Source organism: Temnothorax curvispinosus, unplaced genomic scaffold, assembly GCF_003070985.1.
Source record: "Temnothorax curvispinosus isolate PA1 unplaced genomic scaffold, ASM307098v1 QBEX01001173.1, whole genome shotgun sequence".
In the NCBI taxonomy this organism is placed as follows: Eukaryota; Metazoa; Arthropoda; class Insecta; order Hymenoptera; family Formicidae; genus Temnothorax; species Temnothorax curvispinosus.
This window is the reverse complement of record NW_020210953.1, coordinates 386,914-412,818: the sequence shown is the minus strand read 5'-3', so window position 1 is coordinate 412,818 and position 25,905 is coordinate 386,914. Positions and strand designations below refer to the sequence as shown.

The 25,905-nt window shown below is 37.7% G+C and overlaps 1 protein-coding gene across 14 annotated transcripts in view; it reads left to right on the top strand.

Moving 5' to 3' along the window:
* Positions 1-1,380: 1,380 nt before the first annotated feature.
* Positions 1,381-25,905, top strand: part of LOC112460752 (guanine nucleotide-releasing factor 2) — a 58,855-nt gene continuing 34,330 nt past the window's right edge. For 7 of the 14 annotated variants that reach the window (XM_025025679.1, XM_025025653.1, XM_025025670.1 and 4 more), the window contains exons 1-2: positions 1,427-1,499; positions 7,139-7,507. In XM_025025679.1, the coding sequence (XP_024881447.1) occupies positions 7,321-7,507 (187 nt within the window). In that variant the 5' untranslated portion in view covers positions 1,427-1,499; positions 7,139-7,320. Of the gene's footprint in view, positions 1,500-7,138; positions 7,508-25,905 lie in introns of those variants that run through there. The other 7 variants (XM_025025664.1, XM_025025626.1, XM_025025597.1 and 4 more) reach the window with 6 other exon arrangements.

Below are 25,905 nucleotides of genomic sequence, written 5' to 3'. Positions count from 1 at the left end.
TTATCTTTCTAGATTATCTTTTTTATTTTATTTATGTTTTAAATGAGTCATTCTATATGCGGCATAAAACAAACAATATATATTAGATCCAAAATGGGTATCCAAAATACTTATACATATATTTAGTTTATAATAAATCAGTACCTCGTTATATCAAATTTGTGCAACGTCTCGAGTTGCAATTGATTAGCCTTCATTGGCGCTTGTTTTATCATCAATATCCTGTTACTTAAATAAAGATAAAGAATTAATTAATTAAGAATAATAAAAATATCGAAAGTGCATGTATATTCTGGGTTACTTTCGTGCACGCGCACTTGGATATCTCGGGATCCATCGAGGCTGCGAGGCGCGGACTATTCACTGTCGTTTTCCTATGCGAGGCCAATTCAGCGTGCAATGGCGATGACAATACTAGTCTTAACATCAGCATGAGCGATACTTCTTCTCACATACTAATACAATGTAAGTAGCGATGGCTACTTAATAACAGTCTCGCGCAAGATCTTTGCAAAGATTATGCAACAAAACATCACTAACAAGCCTTTGTTTTTAAGGAAAAACACGATGTAGGGATACAGCTTTCAGACAAGTATCTAATATGCTTGGTTCGTTCGAAAATCTCAAGTGCGATACGCAATGTACAATTAAACCTATTTTGATATGTATATTTAATTCATAATTTTCGAAGAAAAAGAGAAAACAATTTATGTTCGAAAAATGGAATAGTCTGAATAGAACGTCCTCGTTCATCAAGGATTTTCATCAATCTTCCGTTGAGCGTTTACGGATTAATTCCCGATAGTGAAAAGCCGGTTCGATCTCAAGTACGATATTGACAATTGCTATTTCGAGTACGTCACAATTCGGGGGGAAAAAAAAGAAGAAGCGAGTGAAATGGTCCGAATAGAACGTCCTCGAATAGAACGTCGCGTCAAGGATTTTCGTCAATCCTCCGTTGAGCGTTCACGAATTAATTCCCGATAGTGAAAAGCATCGGTTCGAGAGACGTCACTGGGTTGCGAAGGTCCGCAAATAAATTGTGTCTTCGTTGTCCCGTCCGTCGGCTTTCGGTCTCGTATCTCGAAATAAAGAGCGGAACGTAAGAGCCGCCGGCCTCTCTGTGCACGAGGTCTTTTGTCCCTCCTCCGTTAACCCTCTCACCACCGTCACTCCCTCCCTCATACGTCTTTTACTCGTCCGTTCCTCTCTCTCTCTCTCTCCCCCTCTCTTTCCCTCTCTCTGACCCGTTAAAATAGACAAGGCTTCTTTCCCGGCCAAAGTCGCAGATATTACCGGCCAATCTTGCGCCAACGGCCTGTCGGCGAGAACGACAGTTCACCTCGGATTCGCGACGAAGTTAGTTCTAACCCGCGTACTTGTTCGCAACTGGATCCGTCTAGTCCAGATTTACTTTCTCGCAGACGTAAACGGGCATTTCGAATTCCGTTGGTACGATATCGAGTTTTCGGGTTCTTCAGTGAAGTCTCGTCGCGTTGGTGAATTTATACCCTCTTTTCCCTCAACATGTTCAATTTAATTAATTATTATTTATAGCTGAATATAGTTATTTGTCTTTATATTCATTTAAGGTTTATTTTTGTCGACGTAAATTTAACTTCCTGAATGTCAATGCGACGTATCACGGTACGTCGTCGAGGGGCACCGGGATACTGAATGAGATAAATATAAGATAAAGATCGGGGAGGATAATCGATTGTTGCTATTATTCCGTTTATTGGTATAATGTTAAAAATATATGAATGGCGCGACGACGGTGCTCGGAAATGCGACAGCGCGTTTCTAGGCGTGTTGGCGTCGGGAGCGAATAAAAATCGCGCGGTGGAACGCGTCTTTTAACAGTGATGTGTATAAAGGGCATCGAAATGTCAATTCGCCACTCAGTGTTGCGTATGGTAATTGCGTGCGGATTAAGTGGGTGTTTACCGCAACGACGCGTCGCCAGGGCATTTAAAAGCGACGCTCCTGACACAGGCGATGACCCGGACATCTTTTCCGCGTACTCTTTGCAGAATGCGTGACACGACGCGGCGCGGAGCAGTGGGAACGCGATTCGCCGCCGCCGGCGCGGGCTGATTAATTACTCGATTAAATGGGAGGCAGTCGAATTACGGAACGTCGATTATGGACGTAATACTCGCGCGGCTTAATCGGACCCTCGTTGTTGCTTACCGTATAATGAATGTACGTGACCCGAGTGGAATTGGAACAACGTAACTAATCCGTCTCTTAATTACTTCGCGCAGGACGATTCGTGGGCTGTTTCACTCCGTGAAACTTCGAGAGCAGCGATGTTCTACCGTTTAACATCTCATCTGTTAGATGAAAATGGATTTGTTCTTTTTAACTTAACTTCTTGCACCGTTCATCTTTTTTCCTTTTTCTTTCCCCGTTGGAGAAAAAAAAGAGGAGAGGTGAACGGTGCAAAAAGTTCAACTAAAAAGAACGAATCTATATATTGCCAAACGTCTGTGAAGTTAGCCTCGCGCTTTCCGAATATTCTATTTTTATTTAATTAATTGAATAGTCCGTTGAGATGATCAATAATACGTGTGCCAAGAAAAAGTTCGTAAAAGACATTGATCGAATTGGTGCAACCATTATCAATCGTATAACTGATCGAATATAATTCAATGTGTGTTGACGCAATTACTTATAAACAAGGTCGCAATATTAACTCCTCATGGAATATTTGATTTGAAGACGCATGCGCGCGTGTGACGACTATATCAACTTGGTCACAAATCGCGCAGACTTTATCTTCAGTGCATAAAGCCGCAATTATTCAATGCGGTATAGCAATTGCGGGATGATCTCAGAAGATCGCGATACGTCGCGCGGATGTGGAGCGGACGGTTTGCAGACGTTACGTGTTAAACGATCAAGGCGCGATCAGATGAAAGGGCTCGTTGCGTATACGCGTTTAGTAAACGCCTGCAAGTCGCGCGCGCGAGCAGAGAGATGCCGGGAGAGGCTGTATTGTGCTCGTGCAAGTTTACTCGCGCGTGTGGCGTTAATTAATGCGCGAAACGGGACTGTTATACCGTCCGTCCATCCCGCAAACGCATCTCTGCATTTCCGAGATAGGAGACGGACAGATAAGATTTTAGGGCATATATCACGATAAAATTTTCATGCACCGATAGAATTCCGTGGCAGAGCCATTTTAAATGGATCGGTTAAATTTTCGGCACCCACGAATGTGCAAATATGCATTTTTATTCGCGACAAATGAAAATGAAACGCCCGGAGATATTTCTTTTTTATTACGTACAATCGTTATCCCGTTAACCGTCTGACAATCATGGTAGGTAATTACAATTTAACGAATTCCGGTTTGTTAAATTAAATGTACTTTTCGCACACGCAAATATATTTCACCGTGTTCGCATAGCACACGAATTAATTACGTATAGTTCAACCGAGTCGAATTCCTGATAAAATTATTTTGGCGAATTATCTCGATTCCGTTCAACGGAATGTTTTACATGTTCGTATCGTGTTTATATCGAAATGCGTTTGTATTATACTTTGTAACGTTTTACAATTGCACGTCTATACGGTGCGGTGTCAGAGTCGGGATGTTCCTCATGTGCAGCGCGTGATAAATTTTTACGTTATTACGTTTGCCACTTATTTTCGGACGTGAAGTCGTTCGTGGCGTATCGCTCCTACCATTTGGAAACGTCATCTGCGCGAACGATAATTTTCAGACGCGCGGTACATAACGCAGATCGGCGTAAGCATAAAGATAGCGGTGGGTCCGAAAATAACGATGCGACGAACGCGACAGGAAATGTAGCGCAACTGGGTCGCAAGTTCATCAGTGCTAATTATTGCTAATCGGAACATCACATACTGCTGAGATATATTTTCACAAGACTGCGTCTCGCTTGTTTCGTGATAGATAATGGACCGTGTATTGACGATCTTCGATCGATGATCGAAGTTCATCAATAAGAGTATGAAAAGGAAAGCGACGCGTATATTAACGAAAATGATCGAATACATTAATTTAAAAACATTTCATAATTAGTTACGTGCTAGCAGTAAATTTATAATGCAAAAAGATACAATGATAAAGGAGAGACTATAAATATTTAGGTTGTTTAAAATATGAGATTGACGGTTTCCTTTACGACGTTTTAAGTGATCTAGGTCTAGTTACTCGTAGTTTTGATCAGCCGCACGTTACATACGATTAATGAAACGTAAACAATTTCGCATAGAAAACATATCTGTTATTTGTCGGCTCGAGTAATGTTTGCGTGTTTCGTTCATAAAAATACGATACTTTTAAACAGGAAAACATGCTGCAGAAACTTTTGCAACAGAAGATATTATTTTTCAATCCGAGTTTTTATCGGAATAGAAATACGTGTTTTGCAGAAAATTTCCTCGTAATGAACGTTTCCATTTACTCTGTTTATTTGTAATACAACACGGAGAGAATTTTCTCTTAAAATTTATCCCGAAATCATGGTAGTTGTGGGACAACATGTACCACCAAGAATTTTATGCAAGTTATTCTAATTAATACATCTATCACAATAAAATATATTAATATCTATTACATCAAAATATAAAATATGTTTGATTAATTTTACTAAAATATATCCAGGAAATTTCAATAATTTTTCAAAATTTACCAATTTGCTTGGTAATTTTTATCACGTTTGTAAAATGTCTTTTGTATATTTTAAAAATTCCTTGGTTGCCAAGTTGTCCCAAGTTTGTAGTGAATTTAAAGGTAAAATATAACAAAATTTTCTCCGTGAAGTTATAAGAAGTCAGATTGTACATCAAAAGCAAATCTTTCAGACACATTTAATAGTAGAAGAATTTAATTGCGCATCGTATTTTCATGAAAGTTCGTGCTCACAATTTTTCAGCGACATGCCAACGTCCCTGAACGAATTTTAATACCACCGAGCTTCAGGACTAGCGTCAAAGCCTTTGCTTGCCGTTGTCGCGAATATAATGTCTGGAGAAAATTCGATAATTTTACAAGACAACAAGTAGTCCAGAAGAACTGTATCTGGCCCTTGTGCTTACCGTACCGTGGCACGAGTTACACGACCGACCTCCTGGTACTGTATCGGATTATACACATCGTTCTGAAAGTAGTAAAAGCAATGTAGGACCTCGGTAGGTGGTCGAAAGGCAGAGAAGAGGTCGGCTTTTCGCTCCAGTAATCGCGAATCGTTTGTTGTACAAGATGATATCTTAAGAAATTCGATACTCTCTCTCTCTCCTCTGCCCGATATTCTTTCCCGTGAATATGTATCAATTCTTTGACGTTCTCACAAATATATGTCATGTATATATCTAACGAGTCATAAACTATGGACAGTTTTCGTAAATATTGATTAAAGTTGATTTGATTCTATATCTTGTTCTAAAGACAAAATCACAGAAAATGATTCCAAGACCTTGCGTTTAACCATTAATCCGACAGGCGATTTAAATATACTAAATTTAGTAGCTTTTTGATATTTTTACATATTTTATATTCTTTATGTAGAGAATGGAAAGGCTGGGAACAGAAATACGTTTTTTATAAAGACAATATATAAAAGAATAGTGGAAGAAGAAACAACATGAATTATGACATCATGTTTTTGAATAACATATATTATGAACATATTACATTCAAAGTGCATTATTTTATCGTCTCGGCCTCTTCATATATATATGAGCAGTGAATTAAGAAAATATTAATCATACATACCGCGATTTACATAGAACATTTTAAGATTTTTGTATTTTATAAAGTGAGAAACATACCTATGAATGATAAATTAGAACTTCATCTAGTGACAAGTTGCAAAAGTTGTCACGTCGCGACAAGTTATCATTGCGGTTAAGTTAGCGTGAACTTTGCGAGAGAAATTTTGAGCGCTATCACGCTACATGAGACTTCGAGGAACGAAGCTATTTGCTGGTACTTGTCGCGCGACAGCCATTTAACGGCGTCACGATAAGTTTACGTCTGACATATATCGCGGGAGCGACGCGGAAGCGCTAGACGCAGAAATCGTGACGGAACATCCGACGCGTTAAAATAGACAACCCTAGAAACTGACGCCTTAGTTTAGTGTGTAGCACTATCTGTATTGCGGCACAGCAGATACTCGAGGTCGCGATGCATGTATCGCCGCACGTGTATATATTTAGCTCTCCTGTCATCGGTTTCGACCAATCTATGAATTTTAAGATTTCCACACGGCGGCTTTGCGCTCGATCGGAATTATCAGAACAGCGATGGAGTAGATCGGCGAAGATGTCATTATAGATTCATTGAGCAACTTTGAAAGCTAATTCAGAACAAACAAGCAAACACGAATGACTTGCTTAACGAGGTGAACGATGTCGCGAGTTTATTTGTCGATCTGATTCCGACTTATGTCCATTTCTATCCAATGCGGATTAACTTTAATCTCGGTCTAATTTACTTTTTATCTTTTTCTAATTCTCAAAACTAGAAAAGGATAAAAAGTAAGTTAAGCCGAAATTAAAGTTAATCGGCATTGGTATGGACATTAGTTGCTCGTATTACGAAAAATAGTACAGATTATTTTTACATAAAATATGATTTTTTTACTGATTGTGAGTAGACGAAATTCTCGCTGTTTCCAAACGTTTTCGGTCGATTATTTGTCTCGACATCACCGTTTGGTTGAAAGACACGTGGATGATAGGTCGTGTGAAGGTACATCCAGACACAAATCTTTTGGGAATAGAAATTACCTTTCGCGAGTCGATTATATCCGTTTCTGATAGAAACCGCTTATTGTCGCGAGCGGTATTTTTACGGGGCGATATTGACCACGGTACAATGCATTTAGAGTCACCCAAGCTTGTGATTCTCGATATTGTCTATCGATAACCACAGTCTTGCTGTCATTTGATACAGTTCAGGGTATTCGAAAAAAAATACCGGGTCTCGTTTTTCCGTGAACTCAATTAAACGCATACGTGGAAAAGAAAAAGAAAAGACATCGCAACCTTAAAAATCGTTTTCCTAGAAAAGTTATGGGCATTATTTTTCTGAATATCATAAAAATGAATGCCGCGGCTTGTAGCATTTCTCTCTAATTTTATGATTCACATTTAGAAGATGTAATAATTATCTGTACTATATCGTGCATAGTGAAAGTGAGATTGAACAGTGAAAGTGCATTATGACAGAACAGACGTACTTAGAAATGCAATTCGCCGTCGTGCAAATTCACCCCATGAACAACGACGTGAAGTCGAGTTTGAAAGAGACCCAATCGCGGTTCTTCGTGTCATAAAATGCCGCAGTACGACGACAGCTTTCTCGACTCGCCGATATTTCGGCGGCGAACTCGCAGCTATACGGTGCAAAAACAGTTTTTGCCCAAATCGAAGTCTTTTCACGTCACGGCCACACCTTTGCTGCTGGCCGTAACCAATCACGCCAGGACTCTTTCCGGTTCCTTATCGACCTGCAATTTGAAAGGTAATTTTATTTAAAAAAAATTCAGGTTAAGGACGCGAGGCGAGTTCACATTTTGTGTCAATGCTTCTACAATAGAAAAGAAAAAAAGCAAAAACGTGAGAAGTCATTTCCTATTTTTTCTCCTTACGTTTTGCATGAATCTGTGCTACTTTTTTTCTACATTGACACTGTTTTACGCTCGTATTTATAGTTGTTTTTGCTGAAGCATTCAGTTGAAACGTTTTGAGACATGATATGCATGGTTTAGTAAAGAGATTTTGAGAACAATTTTGATATTTGTAACATTGAATTTACAATCGCAATACAGTTAAGAAACTCTGATGAAATTTGTCTTGAGACACAGCTCACACAGCCTGAATTTTGTTTCTTCAGTCATTCAGTAGTCGATTTTTAGGAGAAGATTATGAATGTTAATAATTTTTTAATCTTGTAACATTTTTTCGGAGATGACTTGAGACTTAAACGATTACTCATCATGCCTGAGAAATTTGAGACGATGTCAAAGAATAAACTTTTGGATCGTTAAATTTAAGGATTGTAAAACACCGTTCTTTTATTGTGACATTTTTACGTCTTAAAAGATAACGCTGGATATGATACTTGAGATACTTTTTATATTGATTTAAGGTAGCGATATGCGCTTATTTGACATTTACCTTTTCCAAATTCGATATTAGGTACATGTCACTGATAAGTATATCATTGCTACTAAATTGATATTTATTTGAGGAATAAAATTTATCTTTGTTTTGATCAAAATTACCTTATTTTACTCGTTATTCTTTTTCTATTTTTTTACTTCTGCGAGGACAGTGAAATTGTATGATTTCAATAAATGAAGAAAAATGAATAAGATTAAATCGTAACATTTTTGTAATAGCTGATTTTTTCGATTTATTAAATTTATTGTAATTCTTGATTCATACAATTTAAATTTATATAATTTTATTTCTCTGTATAAAAATGATGTTTAAAAATCATAATAGGGAGAAATAATAATACATTTATTTATATAAATAATTTTTCAGTTCAATGCAAAGCGATTATCGAAGATAATATTATTTTTCAAATAATAGATGTAATAATTGTTTTTAAATAAAATATTAAAATTGTGTAGTCTACCATGCAAAAAGAAAGAATTGAATAATTTGTGTACAGCAATTAGAATTTGCTGTTAGTAATACGAGTACAAATTGAATTACCAATTAATTAGTTTGTGTTAATTTACAATATCGCTACACAATTCCCGGTATTAAATCATTATATAAATTTCAAACCAGATTGATGCAAATTGTCTCAATTAGGATTCGAATAACAAATATCTTCCAAAACGCTCTCTCCATCGTGCGGAATTATTATCTTAGACAATGCTAGTGAGTCCACAAAACGAAGCGCAGAATGTATGCGCTATAACTGTTTAGTATTCTGGTAGAAGAAAGAAAATATTCAGCGTAAATTTTGTATGTAGAACGTTAAATAACATTTCGCGGGAGACCGGCCGGCGTACGGCCTTGCGGCCTTGGTGTTTGTTTTGATAACGTCATGCAGCGCGCCGTATTATCATTCGCGCGGTGAGACTCGAGTCGGCAGGTAACGACGCGGGCCGCTCCGCGTGTGACGAATTGTCGACACAAATCCGTCGAGACGCGATTATCTCTTGCAAGCAATTAGCGACTTAAACAATTCACATGATTAATTGACTCTCACGATTAACAGCGCGATCGCGTCGAGCATCAAAGTGTATTAATCGATTATTTCCTATGAACGGTTAACGACTAATTTGCAAGATTCAGATGTCATAGAGCTTCGTGCTTTTCGTATTAATCTGTTGTCGCAATATACAGTCGGAATATACATGGTGAAGTAATTAATGTTGGAAATACCGTGTGGTTTGTTCTACTTTGGTAATTAGTACGCGTGATTAATTGTTTTCTGCGGGTGTTGTGTTGTATGAGTGCAATAGATAAATCTGAGAGATAAATCTTATCACTCAAATAATTAATGAAGAATAAGAAAAAAGAGGAAGATGTAAATTGATATGCTGATTCTATGGCAAAATGATACTATAAAATACTTACAGGTATAAAATATAAAATTTTTACCTAAATATTAATAAAATACCTTCATGGTATTCGTATCTCATGGATAATGAAGAGTGGCATAAGATATTTTTGTACTCTCTCTATATATATATTTGTGTGAAATAAAAATAAATTATTTATGAATAAATTACCTATGAAACACAGAAAAAGATCGTTAATTTTAAAGTCGTGTGACTTTACTTTATTCTAAATATAAAATTTAAGGTTTATGATTGATTTCTCTATTCTGATGTTTCTAGAATTAATTATTCTATAAGTTTAGTATAAGAAAGCAATAATTAGGTATGATATGAATTTTATACATATAAATAAAAGCTAAATAGAAAATATTTTATTGTCAGAATTATTTCAAGTAATTTATTTAATAAAAAAACGCCATTATATATTTATTTCTGTAACATATAAGCCAGTTTTATTCCAATTTTTTATAGCCTATCTATTCTTATTTATTAATAATTTTATTTTATCTTCTGAAGACATTTAACAACGTGAGATGAGATTTAATTATTTTGTTGCGTATTGTAATATCGTGACCGTCGTGAAGCATTCCAGTCGTATAATATGTCTAGAGATATAAAATATTATTCTTAGTATCTCATCATTTGATACATTTGAGATGCAACGACTATAAATACGAGCCTTAAGAAGGGAATTAATAGCAATTTATATTTAAACATTTTTTAAATTATATTTTTAGACGTTATTCTCTTTATATTATTACGCGCCTTTAGTCATTCGCGGATATTCTTCCGTGATGACGGCATGTTGCGTGCACTTTAAGTTGAAATTCATTTCACAATCAAATTGATGTCACTTCTGGAATAAACTCGTTTGTTCTGGCAGACTTCTCTAAATCGTTCGCACTCTGATCTAATCGTCCGTACATTCTGCACGCTATTCCGCTGTACACATTGGCATTCTGCTTAACTTGAGTTTAAATAATTGCATCCTCTTAAAGTGCGTTACGATCAGCGTCTACGTCGCGCCCATTATTGCATTAAGCCTTACACGCGCGCGAAAGCATCTCGCCGGATAATTACTAGTTCGTGCTGTCAATCATATTAAGCACCGCATGCTCATCGCAGGTATACCACCTCCGACCATTAACGTGTCGTTGTTATTACGGGCGGCGTCTCCCCCGCAATATAGACACAACGGGATACACTATACCCTGTGTGATTTCCCTCTAGACTCGAAGCGCGAGCAAATTGCTATAATATGTTCGCTGTCTCACGCGCGTCGTCGCTCCACGCGCGTCCGCGGATCCGCAAAACGCTTTCGATTCGCGAGTAAACGGATGAAATGATTTTCTCCCGCGGGGTAAACTTAAATTGCAAACGATTAGAGCGTAATAACACGAGGCAGCCTTAATGACAGGCTTGAAAGAAAATCGACATTATGTAAAGACGTTGGCGTGTAGGTGATGAAGTACGCGCGCGATTATCGATCATTTAAATGTGCTATAAACTGATATAACTTAGGGTTGCAGACGCAAAGTAACGCATATAGCCTGATTTTCTTTTTAACCTGATATTTTCTTTTTAAACCGCACTTTTTTTTAAACCTGATACACTTTATTACATTTTTTTATTACTTGTCGGAGTCACTGAATTGGCACACTTCAACCATTTATCCGTTCTCCAATTAAATCGGGTTTGAAACCGGAGGCTATTCATGAATAGTCATGTTCGCGAATTGTTTTTAAAGAAGCAGCATATGGAGAATATTCTCGCCTGAATGGATCGCAGAAATAGAATCTTGGCACGTGGATTTTCGTGCTGGTGGCATACATTTACGAACTCTGAGGCGACACCGTTCGCCAAATTAATTACACATTTTTAAAAAAGATTTTACCTGCAGCTATTAAAGGTTTTACTGAATATAATTTTTTAAACAAGTGGTTTAAATTCAATTTTTGATAAATTTAATCAATTGAGATATTATATGAGATATTATAAGAATAAGAAAAAATTAGAGAGGAATACATCATAATACATTATATTATATCAAATCTTATAATAATCTGACAAGATGAAAGAAAAGAATTTGTATAAATTTACAAAGTCAGACAACATGCAACAATATTAGTCATTCAATTTACGAAACTTCCTTACTTTTCACCAAAATTAATCTCGGATAGAATAAAGTCTGCCAAATAGTTTCAAAGATATTCATCACTACAGTTTTCACGATGACGAACGTTTAAGTTATTCCTTATGATTGTAGCTAAGTATTGTGTGTTTTCTAAAGAAATTCATCATCCATACATGCTGATACAACCTCTAATATTATATATCTTCACTCTTGAAAAATATAATCGTCCAAGAATTAACATTAATTATTTAAATTATTTATTGCAATCGATATAGTTTTATATCATTAGAAATCTAATAGTCTTTGTAATCTTCCGTTTCTTTAAAGTAATGCTATCATAAGAACGACCTCTTATCCCAATTTCTTTGAATATATTAACAATAAGTTATATAATATATATATACCCATAAATTTAATAAACGCCGAATTTTAAGTTTCAAGATGCTTTTTTATGACTTTTCGCGCGAGACTTGCTATAATTTCATCGGTCAGTGTCACTCGCAGACCAACCGTACCGTCATTCTCCGTCGGTGCTCTCCCGGTTCTGACGTGTCAACCCGCGGGCAATATCCAGGGTTGGTGGGGATTGGTTGTCACGGTACTTTAGGATACGGCTTTTGATACCAGAAATTTCACCGGATAAATTTACCAGTCTATATATAAACGAGGCGTAGGCATCATTATCATCGCACGGTGGTCGTCGCACACGCACGTGTAAGTTGGCGTTAATAAACACGAAGCGGAACGACGGACGTAATTACTGGCGAAATAAATTTCGTCAGTGTCGTCCGGGAAATTAAACCGGACGAACGGAATTTGTTCGAGCGTCAATGACATTGCAAATTCGCAGTTTCGGCAACGAGCGATTCGCGTGATATATTAACATGACATAAATCGATAATTCCCGCTCTTGTAGCTCGCACAAGAGGTACGAGAATATTACCACTGTGTTATTTTATCCATGTTTGAAGAGATATTACGTTTAAAGTCATATAGTCTGACAATACACAAAGCACACGTTTCAAAATTTGTCGAAGCATCGCTCTTGTGAATTTTGCATTTAATTTTTGCATATTATTTGAATGTTTTAATATTATATTTTGAAGAGTACGAATAAATTGTGGCATTACTTAATTTTGATTTAAAAAAAAAATCTAAAGTAAATTTAAAAAATTGAAGTTATTACGAAGTTAGATTTTCTGAATTTAAAAGCTAAATACCCTCTAAGGACGTTTTGCTTCACCGCGAAATGAATCTGATAGTCTCGCTCGCAAACTTTCTCTCAGTGCATCTCTAATTCTTTGTTATTAAGTCTTTATGCTCATTGCTGAAGCGAATCCATATTCATGAACAAAAAGAAGAACTGCTTTTGAAGTATGCCCGAGACTCTTCCATAACATCCGGTAAAACCCTCCCTGTTGTAATAAATACACTCTCGACGAAAGTCCCGGAGCGGTTTAATCCGTGTTCCAGAAGCTTCGCATGGGATTGCCCAGAAGCATCCTGGGGGACTTTCATGAATAATAATTTGTTGCCGAAACGCGACGTCGATATAAATGCACTAGCCAGTCCTTTTGCATTGGATATGATAAGAATCCTAGCGGAGAATTAATATATTAATTCACTTTTAATCTTGATTTGATTTGATATACATCAGGATGTTATATTTACATTGCTTAGTTATTGTCGGTCGACCGTTTTACGATAATCCACTTTTAGATAACTTTGCTGAAAATAATTAGGAATCACATTGCAATAGTAGTTCATAAATATTGTAATACAGAAATTATGCGTGCATTATAAGAAATATAATTATGGTTTTGAAATGTATAATTCTCGCGAATACATAATAGTACATGTCCAAATCTCACTCATGTGAAAAGCACGATTATTATATTGCATAAGAAACTTGAGTTACAGTTGGTCATATGTACGAACGGACCTGTTTCTTGTTTGCTTGCACGGTTATGTGTTTAGATAAATCAAATCTCGTGGGTACAGATCGGCGCTTAATGCGCCAATTGGAGATATAGGAGCGCGGGCCTGTTTTACGAGGGTGTCCCGACGCAACGCCTGGAGGGTGCAAACCGCCACTTAATCAAGACGTTACACGAGAGTTTCCTCCTCGCAGAGGACCCTCGGGCCACTCTTCCCCCTACGGTACGTCGGTCCTCCCTTTCCGGCCACATCGATTCTCCATAGATGAAAGCTTTCGGAAACTATTGCGCGAATAAGCGGCTACTTCTGTATTTGCGCGACGTAAATCTCTTTTTAACATGCAGGTACGCGTAGTTGCAATATAAATGTTTACGTTTGAAAAACTGGCTTTTCTGTCGCGCATCTCGATAACCGACGGTTTTTCATATTTTCCGAGATACGTCGTTCGGAATGCACTCTCGTATAGGATGATGATAAATTCGCACACGTAATTTACGTAAAAAACTTTTTTCATCAATTTAGTCTTTTATTTCTGATAAAAATATTGAAATGTTTAACTTTTTCAGAGATATTGACATACGCGGTTTAATTTTTATGAAATTGTAATATAATTTAATATTGCTGATAAACAAAGAACGAGTATTCACCACATTTTATCTTTTTTATTCTTTTTTTGTTTAATTATTACTATAAATTTAAATTGAATAAAGTAAAACCAAACAAAAAAATTTAAATTACTTTTTTTGGTAAAAATTTTTTTTATATTTACGAGATTAATATTCAAAAATATTTTAAGTAATTAAAAATGAAAAATTTTTTGAGATTTTGATCAATATATAGTCCAAATCATAAAGTTAATAAAATTTTATTCTTTAATTATTTTCAAGCGAAGTTTACTTAAACAAAAATTAAACACTGAATTACTGAAATATTTGATTATAGATTGTGATGAATGATGGTCCTAAATGATGGTATTTTTGCAAAGAAAAACTAGACTTTAAATTAGAGGATTTATATAATTATATGTGTAATACATGAATTTGACATTATCATGTATCAACGTTATATGATTCGATATATAGATAACGCTACCATAAGATAACATCTTCGAGATAAACAACAGAGCGATATTATACGATTAGAGATCGTAATTTTTATGTATCTTCGATCAAATGGACATTGTACATGAGCGGGTTTCTACTGATTTACACGGGAAAGAGAATTTCGTTTTTGGTATGCAGTTTAATTGCTGATCCGATGAACGCGGAACAGCGAGGGTGCACGACGACGAGATAAATGCGCGCAGGGGGGGACTATTTACTCTTGTGTTTGTATTAACTTCCGCAGGCAGTTCCATATGGGGAATTTTTAACAACGAATAAAGGGTTGGATGGCTGCTATTAACAACGGCTACATGTACACCATGTATGTGCAGCGTAAGTTGCTTGTAAAAACATGTAGCGACATGTTTTGTTATTTGTAGAGAAAAATCGGGTTCAATAATGGTATTTAGACGTCACTGGTTCAATTGATACGTATACTGTATAAAGCTACAAATGAAAACGTTTTTATGTATAAAACGCTTGTTACAACAGTTTTTTTTACACATTTATATTTTTTAGTGATATAACGTACCTCTTTGCGACAATCACACAAAATTACATTTTATATTTGAAATTTATAATCCAGTCGAAAAAACGTAAAAAGATACGAATAAATGAACGTGACCAGTTTTCCTACGAAGCCAATGAAAAATGAGTAACAAAAAATTGGAAATTAAAGAATTCTCTTGTGGCCTGTCTCACTGATGATAGCTTCAACTTCAACTTTAACTTTAGTTTAATTCGGTCCCTTGTCTCCCGGTGGTTCCCACTTCTGGAAAGAGACAAACAGCCGGTTAAATTAAGGTTAAAGTTAACCGACCTGGATGAAACCGGCTATTAGGGACAAAGAAAAGAAGTAAGAATAGAAGTAGAAAAGAAACGGTAGAGCGGGAAGAAGCGAAGCTCATCCAAGAATTCGTGTCTCTTAAGCGGACGGAATGCGATAGACTCGGCTACTTTCCCGGCATTTTAACGAGTTCTCTTTTTCTAACGATATGATAAAACTCGGCGTACCTGCAGTCGGGGGTTAATGCAACCTTATGGCATTTGGCGGGGCGTGTCTTGACTGCCACTCGTATAAAATTACCGGGGCGATAAGAGATCGACGTATCTCTTTAAGTATCCCTCGAGAAAATGAGAGCGAGACGCGCGCGCGCGCATGAAGATGACAAGAAATCCGCTTCTCTCCGCGCTTCTCTCGTGAAAGGGGAGCTTAGCGCTGTTCTGTCGCACCGATAAATTTCCGACGAGAAGAGGCGAATCTTTCGCTGCGGCGAAGTGCATTCACGTGGATCCCCACGGGAATACCTGGCTTATAGGGCGTGCCCGGTCGAGACGTGGGGGTTGCGGCTTCGACGACGACGGGACACCACCGTCCCCGTGCGCGTGAATCGGGTAAGCGAGGTGAAAAGGCCGTGTACGTGTTATAAGGGCTGAATTTGGATTTTGTATACAGCGGGTATCCAGAACCGAGACGCGCGTTCGAGAGAGTTGAAGAAATGCGAAATTCCTTGTCGAGGGACGCGCGACGAGAGGCGACGGCGCGGGGCGGCGGGAGGAGACGAAAATAAATGGGAAAGGAGCCGTCTGTTGCCCCTGCTCCCCCTCGCTATCTCTCCCCGGAATTTTCTCTTCTCTTACCTTTTTCTCTTTCCTTTTCGTTTTCGCGTGTCTTCCGCCGTTCGCCTTTCTTTCCGGTCCGTCTCCCCGCCGTCGTTTTCTTCGCGCGCGCTCTCCTACGCGCTGCTCCTCCTCTTCGCCGGTCGATCCTCATTCGTGCGAGAACTTCCGCTCAAGTGAATCTTTACGAGAACGGATGCAGAACGCGATGTAGACGCTGCAGATAGAGCGAAAGATACGAGGAGGTAGGGAGAGAATTTCTTCCTCTCATACGGCGAAACTCTCTCGCGTTCGTGTAATACAACGGGTGAAATTTATTCCCGATTCTCGATTTTCCAAAACGCTCGCTTTTTTGCGGCAGCCAAGCGTCTGGGACGACTGTTGCGAAATTGACTTCCAAAGCAAACGTTGTTCGATCGAAGAAAAAGTTAGGAGGAAGGGGCAAGAATATAACAACACAGCGAGGATGATTCTCGTTAACAAGACGAAACGCGCGCGCAAAGAATACACGTTGTTATTCGAAGGTGAGGCTTCAAAGAGTCGTCTTGTACCTCAATGAAATATGCCGAGCGACGAGTACCATTATAGTACAGGAATGCGAAAAAATGGCACCTCATTAGCGCGGTATTCCCGTCGGACGCTAATGAGATTAATTATCGCATTGTAGGCAATATGTCGCACGTAGAACCGCAATATATCCGATAGAACCGCGACGGCAGGATTTAATAGCCATCGGTTTATCAATAATCTTTTGTTCCTACCAGCACAATTGCGTAAGTTGCTTTTAAATGCTTGAATTATTTACATCTTCTTGCATCATGTATTACGAGTGACATCACTCGTATTATAAGCATCTCTCTGAATTACGTTATTTCGAAAAAATCTAGCTCGATATTCATGCCATTTTATACGTCATATATACTGCTATGAGCAAAGAGATCCGTTTTCGAAAATTATGCTGAGTTCTTTGAAAAGAGAGCCGGTAAAACTTTTCATTTCACGAATTAGTTCTTATAACGGCACTTGAAGTAGCTAATTAAAAGATCGTTAGCTTTAAAAATTTTATCGCGATGTGCGAACAGTCTTAAAGTTAAATCGTGAGCACTCAGAGTGCTTTAAAAATAAATTCGACGGAAAAACTGCATTATACGTGCGCTTGAGTGAATTCAAAGAGATTCTAAGATCGCGGGGTAACCTATGGTAGGTGGAAGTTTTCCGGGGAACTCATTAAAGTTAAATTAGCCGGGAAAGACACTTTCGGTAGGATTTAGCGAGTGCTTTTAGACCGTTTCGACAAACAGTTTGCGTTTCGGCCTACACGGGGCCTCATCGCGATTAATGCGCCGATCGACGCCGCGTCGGTTTTATCATCTTCATCGTATATACGTGCGGAAAATTTTCCATGGCAACGTCGAGGCTCTGCCTACCGACCGGCCGGGTTTGCTCGTTCGTTTATGCAAATGGAAATGTTAATTCGGATCAATCAGATCTGTTTTCTCGGCGCGCCGGTCGTGCGAACGACGCGCCGCATCCGGCGTTTAAACGTGACTGCAATTCGAAGTCGTTTCGTTACAAATTTCCTATAATCAAATGGATGCCACGGTTTATCGGAGAATCGATAGCGCGATAGCACAGGGGGGGGGGCATAGCTCACATTCGCACGTGCACGCCGATATTTATCCGCATATGGTGGTCCTCGGCCCCGGTAAAATATTGCCGCATTCCCCTTCTTCCTCCTTGTTCCCCAAATCTCGCGTCGGTGTATGTCCGAGCATTCGCTCATATTTATACGGTTATCGGTAATGATAGTGGACCCCCAAATTGTCGGTCGCTCGTACGATTTGCATAATTTGCACGATTCCACCTACCGTTGTTATGCGCCAACTATTATGACCAGTCTAGCGCGAGATGAATCTCTCAATAAAGACCGCGCGTTTCTTTCGTTGGGAAATTCCTGTGGAAGATACATGTTACACACTTGTTATGAGCAAATTCCAATTCTAATTTGAAAACCTACAAATTATTGAGGAAACGTAATTTAATTGTAATATATTTATGATATTCACATAATTTTTTTATCAAACTCTTTTTGTTGTGATCGTATACGCGTTCACGAAAAAAAAGGTTTTGCTGCAACAGCAAATCTATTTGTTAAATATGAGTAATACCAAAACATTTTGTTGCAATAGCAAACAGTTTTGCTGAACTTTGCTATTGCAGCAAAAGGTTTTGCTATTATTGCAAAATTAATTAGCTCTCGCAGCAAAAAATGTTAGTTGTCCGTGTAGTAGCAAATTCTTTAGCTAAATTTTTGTCCGTGTTACGTTTCCAACTTTTGCAGACACATATCGAATATAACATACATAATAATATATATGATACTTTCTGACGAAATTAATCAAGCAAGAAACATCACGGAAACTTTATTTATCAGATTGCCTCGAAATTTACGATGCATACGATCAAGGAGAATTGCAGAATACCAGGGTACATTGCAAATTACGGTTTGTCACTTGCGGGATAAATGGGACGGAAGGTAGACGGTAGCCGCAGACACGGTGCACGCGTGATTTCCGCGGGCGTAGCTGCATGTCGTACTGATGAAGCGCTGTCCGTCTGCTTGGAAGAACTCGCTAATTACGGCGGCGTACAGAGTATGCATAGTACAACAGCCAGATGCAATTTCAGAGACCGAGGATACTATTGCGGCGAGAATATCATTGCGCGCGGAAACGGCCGACAACGGGAGAATTCCGCGCATCCTATAATACCGGAGACGCTGTATTCCCAAAGGGTGACATCGGTTAGCTTTCTCTTTATACGCATTGCGTTTCGCATTCGTTACGGGCGTTATAGTCGCACGCGTTAGCCGCGCCCTATGGCTCCTTTCCTTTTCGATTTATGATGTCCTCACGAGCACACGCGATTCCATTGTGTGCATCGGAGGATCGCGTGCGCGCTGATATAGCGGTCGCGTTTGCATGAGACATTGACTGCGTCGTCAAAGGTATATCATGAATGAATGTTGAAACGCGTGGTTAAGAAATATAAGCCGTCACGCGACATTACACTAGTTTTATCCGGAGAAGGGAAATGCCGTTGAGATAAAAAAGATGAAAGTACTGCCAGCTGCAGATTTCATCGCCTTGAACGCTATAAATATACATTATCATATTTTATTTAATTATTATTTATTATTGAGTATACAATGAGACAATAAATGACAATTTTTTACATTAGTCACACACATTTATAACAAGGTTTCAGTATAGCTCTTTGTAAACCGGACAAGTGTTTAATACAGAATTACATGTGTTTGTATAAAAACCGCCAAGCATATATGTATTAAACTTTTATCTGGATTCAGGAAAAAATTGTCGACATTTTTGAAGTTTTGAAGATTATCTGCACTTTTCGGATATTTGAATGTTAAAAAAAAATTAATTAACCGATGAGGTGATTTCAAGTCCCAAAATTAAATTTTAGATAAGTGATATTTATAATTGCATCACTGATAAAAGATTTTCACTACTGCAAGAATGTTTTTCTTGGACCTTTCCTGCATGCAAAAATATATAGAAAAATTCTGCTTGTCAACATGTCAGTTTATTTTTTTATTCAATTTCTCGATCTCAAACTACGTGAATATAATTTACTCTTGCAAGACATTAAAGATATTCTCTTTCTTTTTCTTTTATTTTGTTTAATATTGTAAATCACATATACACACAAACATTAACAACTTATAATAATAATTATTTTTTATATAGTTTGTCAATTTTTATTTATTATGAGAAGATTATTTCAAAAAATTGCAATAAATTCTTTTTTTGTATAATATTTTTGTTGAAAGTTGTCGCTTTATACATCATTTCTATACATTTCTACATAATACTACAATCTCTGTAGCTGCTATTTTATGTTGCATCTGCACACATAGATCTTTGTCCATCGGTAATGGCTTTTTTTCGGATGAAATATTCTGTGAAATGTGAGTAGGTGCATATTGATATATAAATGGATTGGTGAATGAAGAATTCTAGTCCATTTTGCAACATTTTTACACGGCTGTGAGAGCCAAACGTGGCTATTAATAGTATTACGTTTTCACACGTAAATTGCAATGTTTTATCGATATAATACTTGCAAACAATAATTAAAAGCTGAATTAATCTGATGAAAATTGGTTTTGCCGAAAGAACGAAGTTGTCGAAATAATGGGATGCATAATGCATCATTAATATACATTATTCACAATTAACAAATATATATATAAATATAATTTTAACGTTAGTATAATTATCGCTGTTATTCAATTATCTTTTTGTTTTAGATATTGATAATTATAAAGCTTTTCCCTCTTATACGATACGAATAATATACATTATTGTAATTTACAAATTTAGATATTTTAATTTGTGACTTACAATATATAACTTAATTCTTGAAAATCTCAAGATTTAACGCGCTATTTTCGAACCATTTGATAACGATTCTTTCTAAGGAATATATATTTTCTTTGATCAGCGAGATAACGTTTATTTTTGAGAAACTAAAATAACCAGTCTGTTGCATTTTAATGCGGCGTGTAGTCTTTTCTTGGGTTTTCTTCCTTCAGGCCAACGATTGCCATTCGCAGAATGTTCTGTCTGGTAAATGCAGCTGGTTATTGTTTTCCGGAAATGAAACTGTGTTGGAGTGCAATATATGTATCCAATGCAATGCAATCCAATCTAGTTGATATCGCCCCTCGAACGTATCTAGCATGAGGCATCCACCAACGGTATCGATTTCGAGGAGTGTCCTATCCTCGAGATACTCTAGACTTTCTCTAATTAACAATATCCAATTATTGGCTATTTGAAAATGCGACTGCTATATACGAAAGCGACGAAAGATTGTTTCCTTTTTTTCGCGATAAATTATTTCCTCTTTTCGCGCAACAGTAATGCACCCTTTCTTGTTCTTTCCTCTAATGTATAAACTTCAGTATAATATATTCCTCGCTTAGATATATTCCTCGCTGCGTTAAAACGTCAGGTGATTTATTATACGAAACATTTGAATATATACAGGGGAGATGACAAGGAAAAGATTTTAGCAAGAACATCTTTTGACACGTGAAGTATATTAAAGCAACACAAACGTGAAGTGAACACGCAATAAACTTCTGTAAAGTTACCGTCGCGTTTTCAGGATTTTTGAAAGACTATAACCAAGTAACAGTTTGGCTCGAAATTTTGCAGCTGTAGCGCTGTCTTCATAGAAGCTATAAAAACAGCTGTTTCAACTGTATTTTCTAGGATTCTTTTATCTCATATGGAATATTCGGTCAATGTCCGTAGGTCGAATCGGTAAATCGATTAAATCAGCGTCGCGGTGCAACTTACGAGAATTGTAAGATAGTTCCTGACTTATACCTTTAACGATGGCCATAAATTCAACGCAAAATACTGTAATTGAGATGTTACTGTCGTTCCGAAGCAAATGAAATCGATGACTATGACTTCCTCGAGTCCAAACTCTTTCGATCGACGACAACGTTCGTTTTCCGAACCGACTCGATTAAGTCGCCGTCGCGTCGTGGAACCAGTTACGTCTATCGTTATAATTTTTTTTTCCGTACCAATTGTTTTATTTCCCCGGGGTAACATTCTAAGAAGTATCGGGAATTAGAGGCATAATATGCCGCTCTTTACGCCGTGAAATTTAAACAAAAGATGCGATATGGAAATACAATAAAATGCGTTTCAGATTTTGCACGCTATATCAAGCAAAATATTTAAGCAAATATGTTTTGTATCATAAGTATGATATGTATATCTTAATGCAATGCAATCGAAATCGATTAACTATATATTCCAATCGATGCAATATTCTGTTGTTGCCCGCCATTATTAGTGATTTCCTTTTATTTTCTGCGACGGAATCGTATATAGACGAAAGCAAGACATTAATCACAAACCTAGCTCGCTAGCTCTCAGAAAGAAATACAGGCTGCACTCCGATCGATGCAGCGAGCTCATTTATTATCGTTACTCAGAAATTGCGCTAGACTACTACGGAGTAGATAGTATAGAAAGATTCCGACTCCCTTAGCTTTCGCACTTCGCCCCGTAGGTGTTTTGGTAACACCGAAATGTACTTGCGCGGTTAACAACACCGGTCTTGCAACGGAGGGGGTGGTTCACACAAACAAGAGCTCTAGATGCTTTCGTTGAAAATCTTATATCTATGAACAAAGCCGTTCGAAGCTCGCGGGCGTCGTCTTGGCGTCTAGGCGTTGACTCGGCGATCGTTTCATTTTGCAAATTGAAGTCGTACGTGTGGAAGCTGGAAACGGAGATCGAACGAACTTGGGTCTTTTTCAAGTTGTCTCTCCGATTTTTCCAATCTTGTCGCGCGCAATCATCTCTGAATGCGAGCGTTCTGTTGAATCGCAAACACTTGGAAAACTGGAAAAATACTTTTCTAAAGTTAGTTATTATTAAAGAATTCGTTCGTACATAAACGGTGTACATTACGCAGTAATTTGGCGCAGCTCGTGTGTTATATACGAAAATATCTCTACATATTATTATGTTAATTTATCATATATTAACATGATAAATTGATCAAAATGCAAATTTGTCATGTTGAATTAATAAGTTATGCACCGCTCTGCGTTGGAAATTGCAATAACCGGGCTCTCTGCAGCAGATATTTATTTAATGTATCATTCATACAAACGCCGTTATTTTCTTAATTAAAAAAGGTTGTTGATGTTTAATTAAATAGAATTAATTAAATACGACTTGTACATCGCTTAAATTCCCGAAGCTGTACATAAAATACTGCCCTATGTATCTTCGCAAGAGTCGGCGTCTAATTACGACATTCGAATTTTTTTATTTTTCTTTGATCATTTATGCGCGATGCGCATCTTTCGGCGCGCTCGAGCGACTTCGGACTTTATATCTCGTTCGAGGGCGACGAAAGTTTTGATGTGACGAGGCTCCGTAAACTATATCGATATACCTTCTCGCCGTCTTATCGAGCTCGCTGCCGAACACGAGAATCGCCGAAGAGAATCTCTGTACTTGAGAGGAAGAAAGCAGGGAAGGAAGGAAGGAAGATGCAAGATATCGCCTTACGTCGCGCTTTTATCGGAAACAGATAATATCCTGTGATATACACCAATAGAAGCTAGAACAAACTCACAGTTCCTTTTATATATATAATATATATATATTCGTCCGTGTTTTTTATTTTTCTGTTCTTTCTTTTCTATTCTTCGACGATTTCTTTCGATATTTCTTTCGATGTTTATTACACCAATTTACGACATTTTTCTACCGTGTCGATACACGAGATTTTATTTCTGCAAACTCGACGCTTTCTCCGGTCCTAATTTCTGATTGCTGGCCTTTTAAGCTCGTCTCTTCTTTCGTCGATGCCACGCGATCGACAAAAGTAGACAAAACATATTTTCCAACGAGTCAGACAGAGACGAACTTTTAGTTCTTTTTCCAATCTTTTTTCAAGCAGACACTGAAGAGCAAAGCGCCGTTCGCACTTGTATTTATTTTTTCAACAGCGAACCACCATGTATATCCGTGGAAAGCGGAATAAGTGGAAATTAAATCCCGGTTATTTCCACGAAGCGCCATAGGGGTCGATCGAGAAACACTCGCAAACAACGGAGATCAATGCCGGAGAGAGCAATCAATAATAATATCCCGCTGTCCCTCGGAATAATAAAACGCTTAACGCACAGCCGGTGCTCTGCAACTGTCCTATCGGTCTTATTGTTAGAACCAGCCGGGACGCATTGTTCGAACTTTTTCGATTAAAACTTTCACGGTGTCGGTTCTTTTTTCCCCTCTCGCGCGGCGGCGAAATGCAGCCGAACGATCATTTACGTTCTGCCCGTTCTCAAAGGTAAATTGTACAGATTCGCTTGAAACAAAAATGTTCAGATCGGAGATCCCGCTTTTAATACATGTATAGGTACGAACGCTGTTAATGTTCGTGCGAGAACGTCGGGATAAAATTTGCAGAATTTAATTATTGAGCGGAATAACCATTTCGCGGATTTCTGTAATTTTTATTCTGTTCCAATGAAATTATCAAAGCAAGTCAATGTTAACGTATTTATACTGATATCTGTTTTCACATTGTTCTGCACAGAAAATTAAATATGACATAAATATTTCAAATAAAAAAAAGAGATTTGCAGAGGAATCCACGTGCATTTTACGATTGGGCCATGCATACAAAATGCTAATAAATATAGTTTTTAAATTTATATTTAAATTATCATCAAAAGTCATATATTCTATGTGTAAAATATCGTAATAATGCTTTTAAGTTGAAATGAATAATAGCACGGATGATTACTATCTGAAGTCGGATTACCTGGTAAAATTCGATTCAACCAGATAAATGGAGAAACTTTATTATACGAACGTTGCACCGTGCGATTGGCCGAATGGAATCAATCTGCGAGGGATATTACCAGAAAATGTAGAAAATCATACACATTACCCCTCCATACGCTCTCCCTTCCTTCTTCCTTCTCTCTCACTCTCACTCTTTCTCTCTCTTTCTCTCTGCCACGGTTACTTAATCCTCAATAAACTACAGCTTTCCGACAATTTAAGAGTTTAATATCAATTATACGAGATGCTTTGATTCATTACCCTCTTACCTCTTATTGATGCAAATCTTTCCGCGAATGTATGTACGTGCTTCAAGGATATAGAACGGATTTTAATCAGCTTCTTCTTTGAGAAAATTTACATTAGTTGGTCCTATTTTGCCCAATTTGCCATATTTTTTCTTGGTAATTGGACATTGCTTCATAAGGACATAATGCGCGACTGTCAATTAATAATTAAAATTCTCTTGGTTATACATGTGTATAATCGTCGTTGAATTAAATAGTTATAATACATAAAATAATAAAAATATATTATTTTAGTATTTGACAATAGAAATAATGCGAATTACTCCACAATGACATACACTAATCTTTATCCGAAGCGATTCTTTAAAAGAAGCTGCGCTTCTATACTAATCGGGATGGATCTTGCGTAAATGTTTACGAAGCCACCCAATCGTAGGCGAAAATGAAAACGATATAACCGTGTGCTTGCTCGCGCCATTAGCTTTTTATTTACTGTTACTGGCCCGCGATGCAGGTCTACTGATGCAGTATATGTCTGCGCAGAGCGCGCGCGATACTCTCTCACCCCATGCCATTTTACCGTTAATTGCAACCGCGGAGAAAGCGTGCCGGACTGCTCCCCGTAAAATACGTTTATCACCCTTTAAAGTCGCGGCGCCGCTGGTGCCTTTGTGGGACCCCCATTAATACGCAAATTGCAGCTACGAGTTTCTCGCGTCTCCCCATACCCGGTTGACACGCGCTATCGGTCGGCCGCTTAATTAAGAGGCAATTTTCCTTTAATGCGGAATATCTTGCCTATTCATCGGCGCGTGAATAAAGATTGGGCCAAAATAAAGCGGCCCAAGGCGGGACAGTTTGGCAAACGGTAAG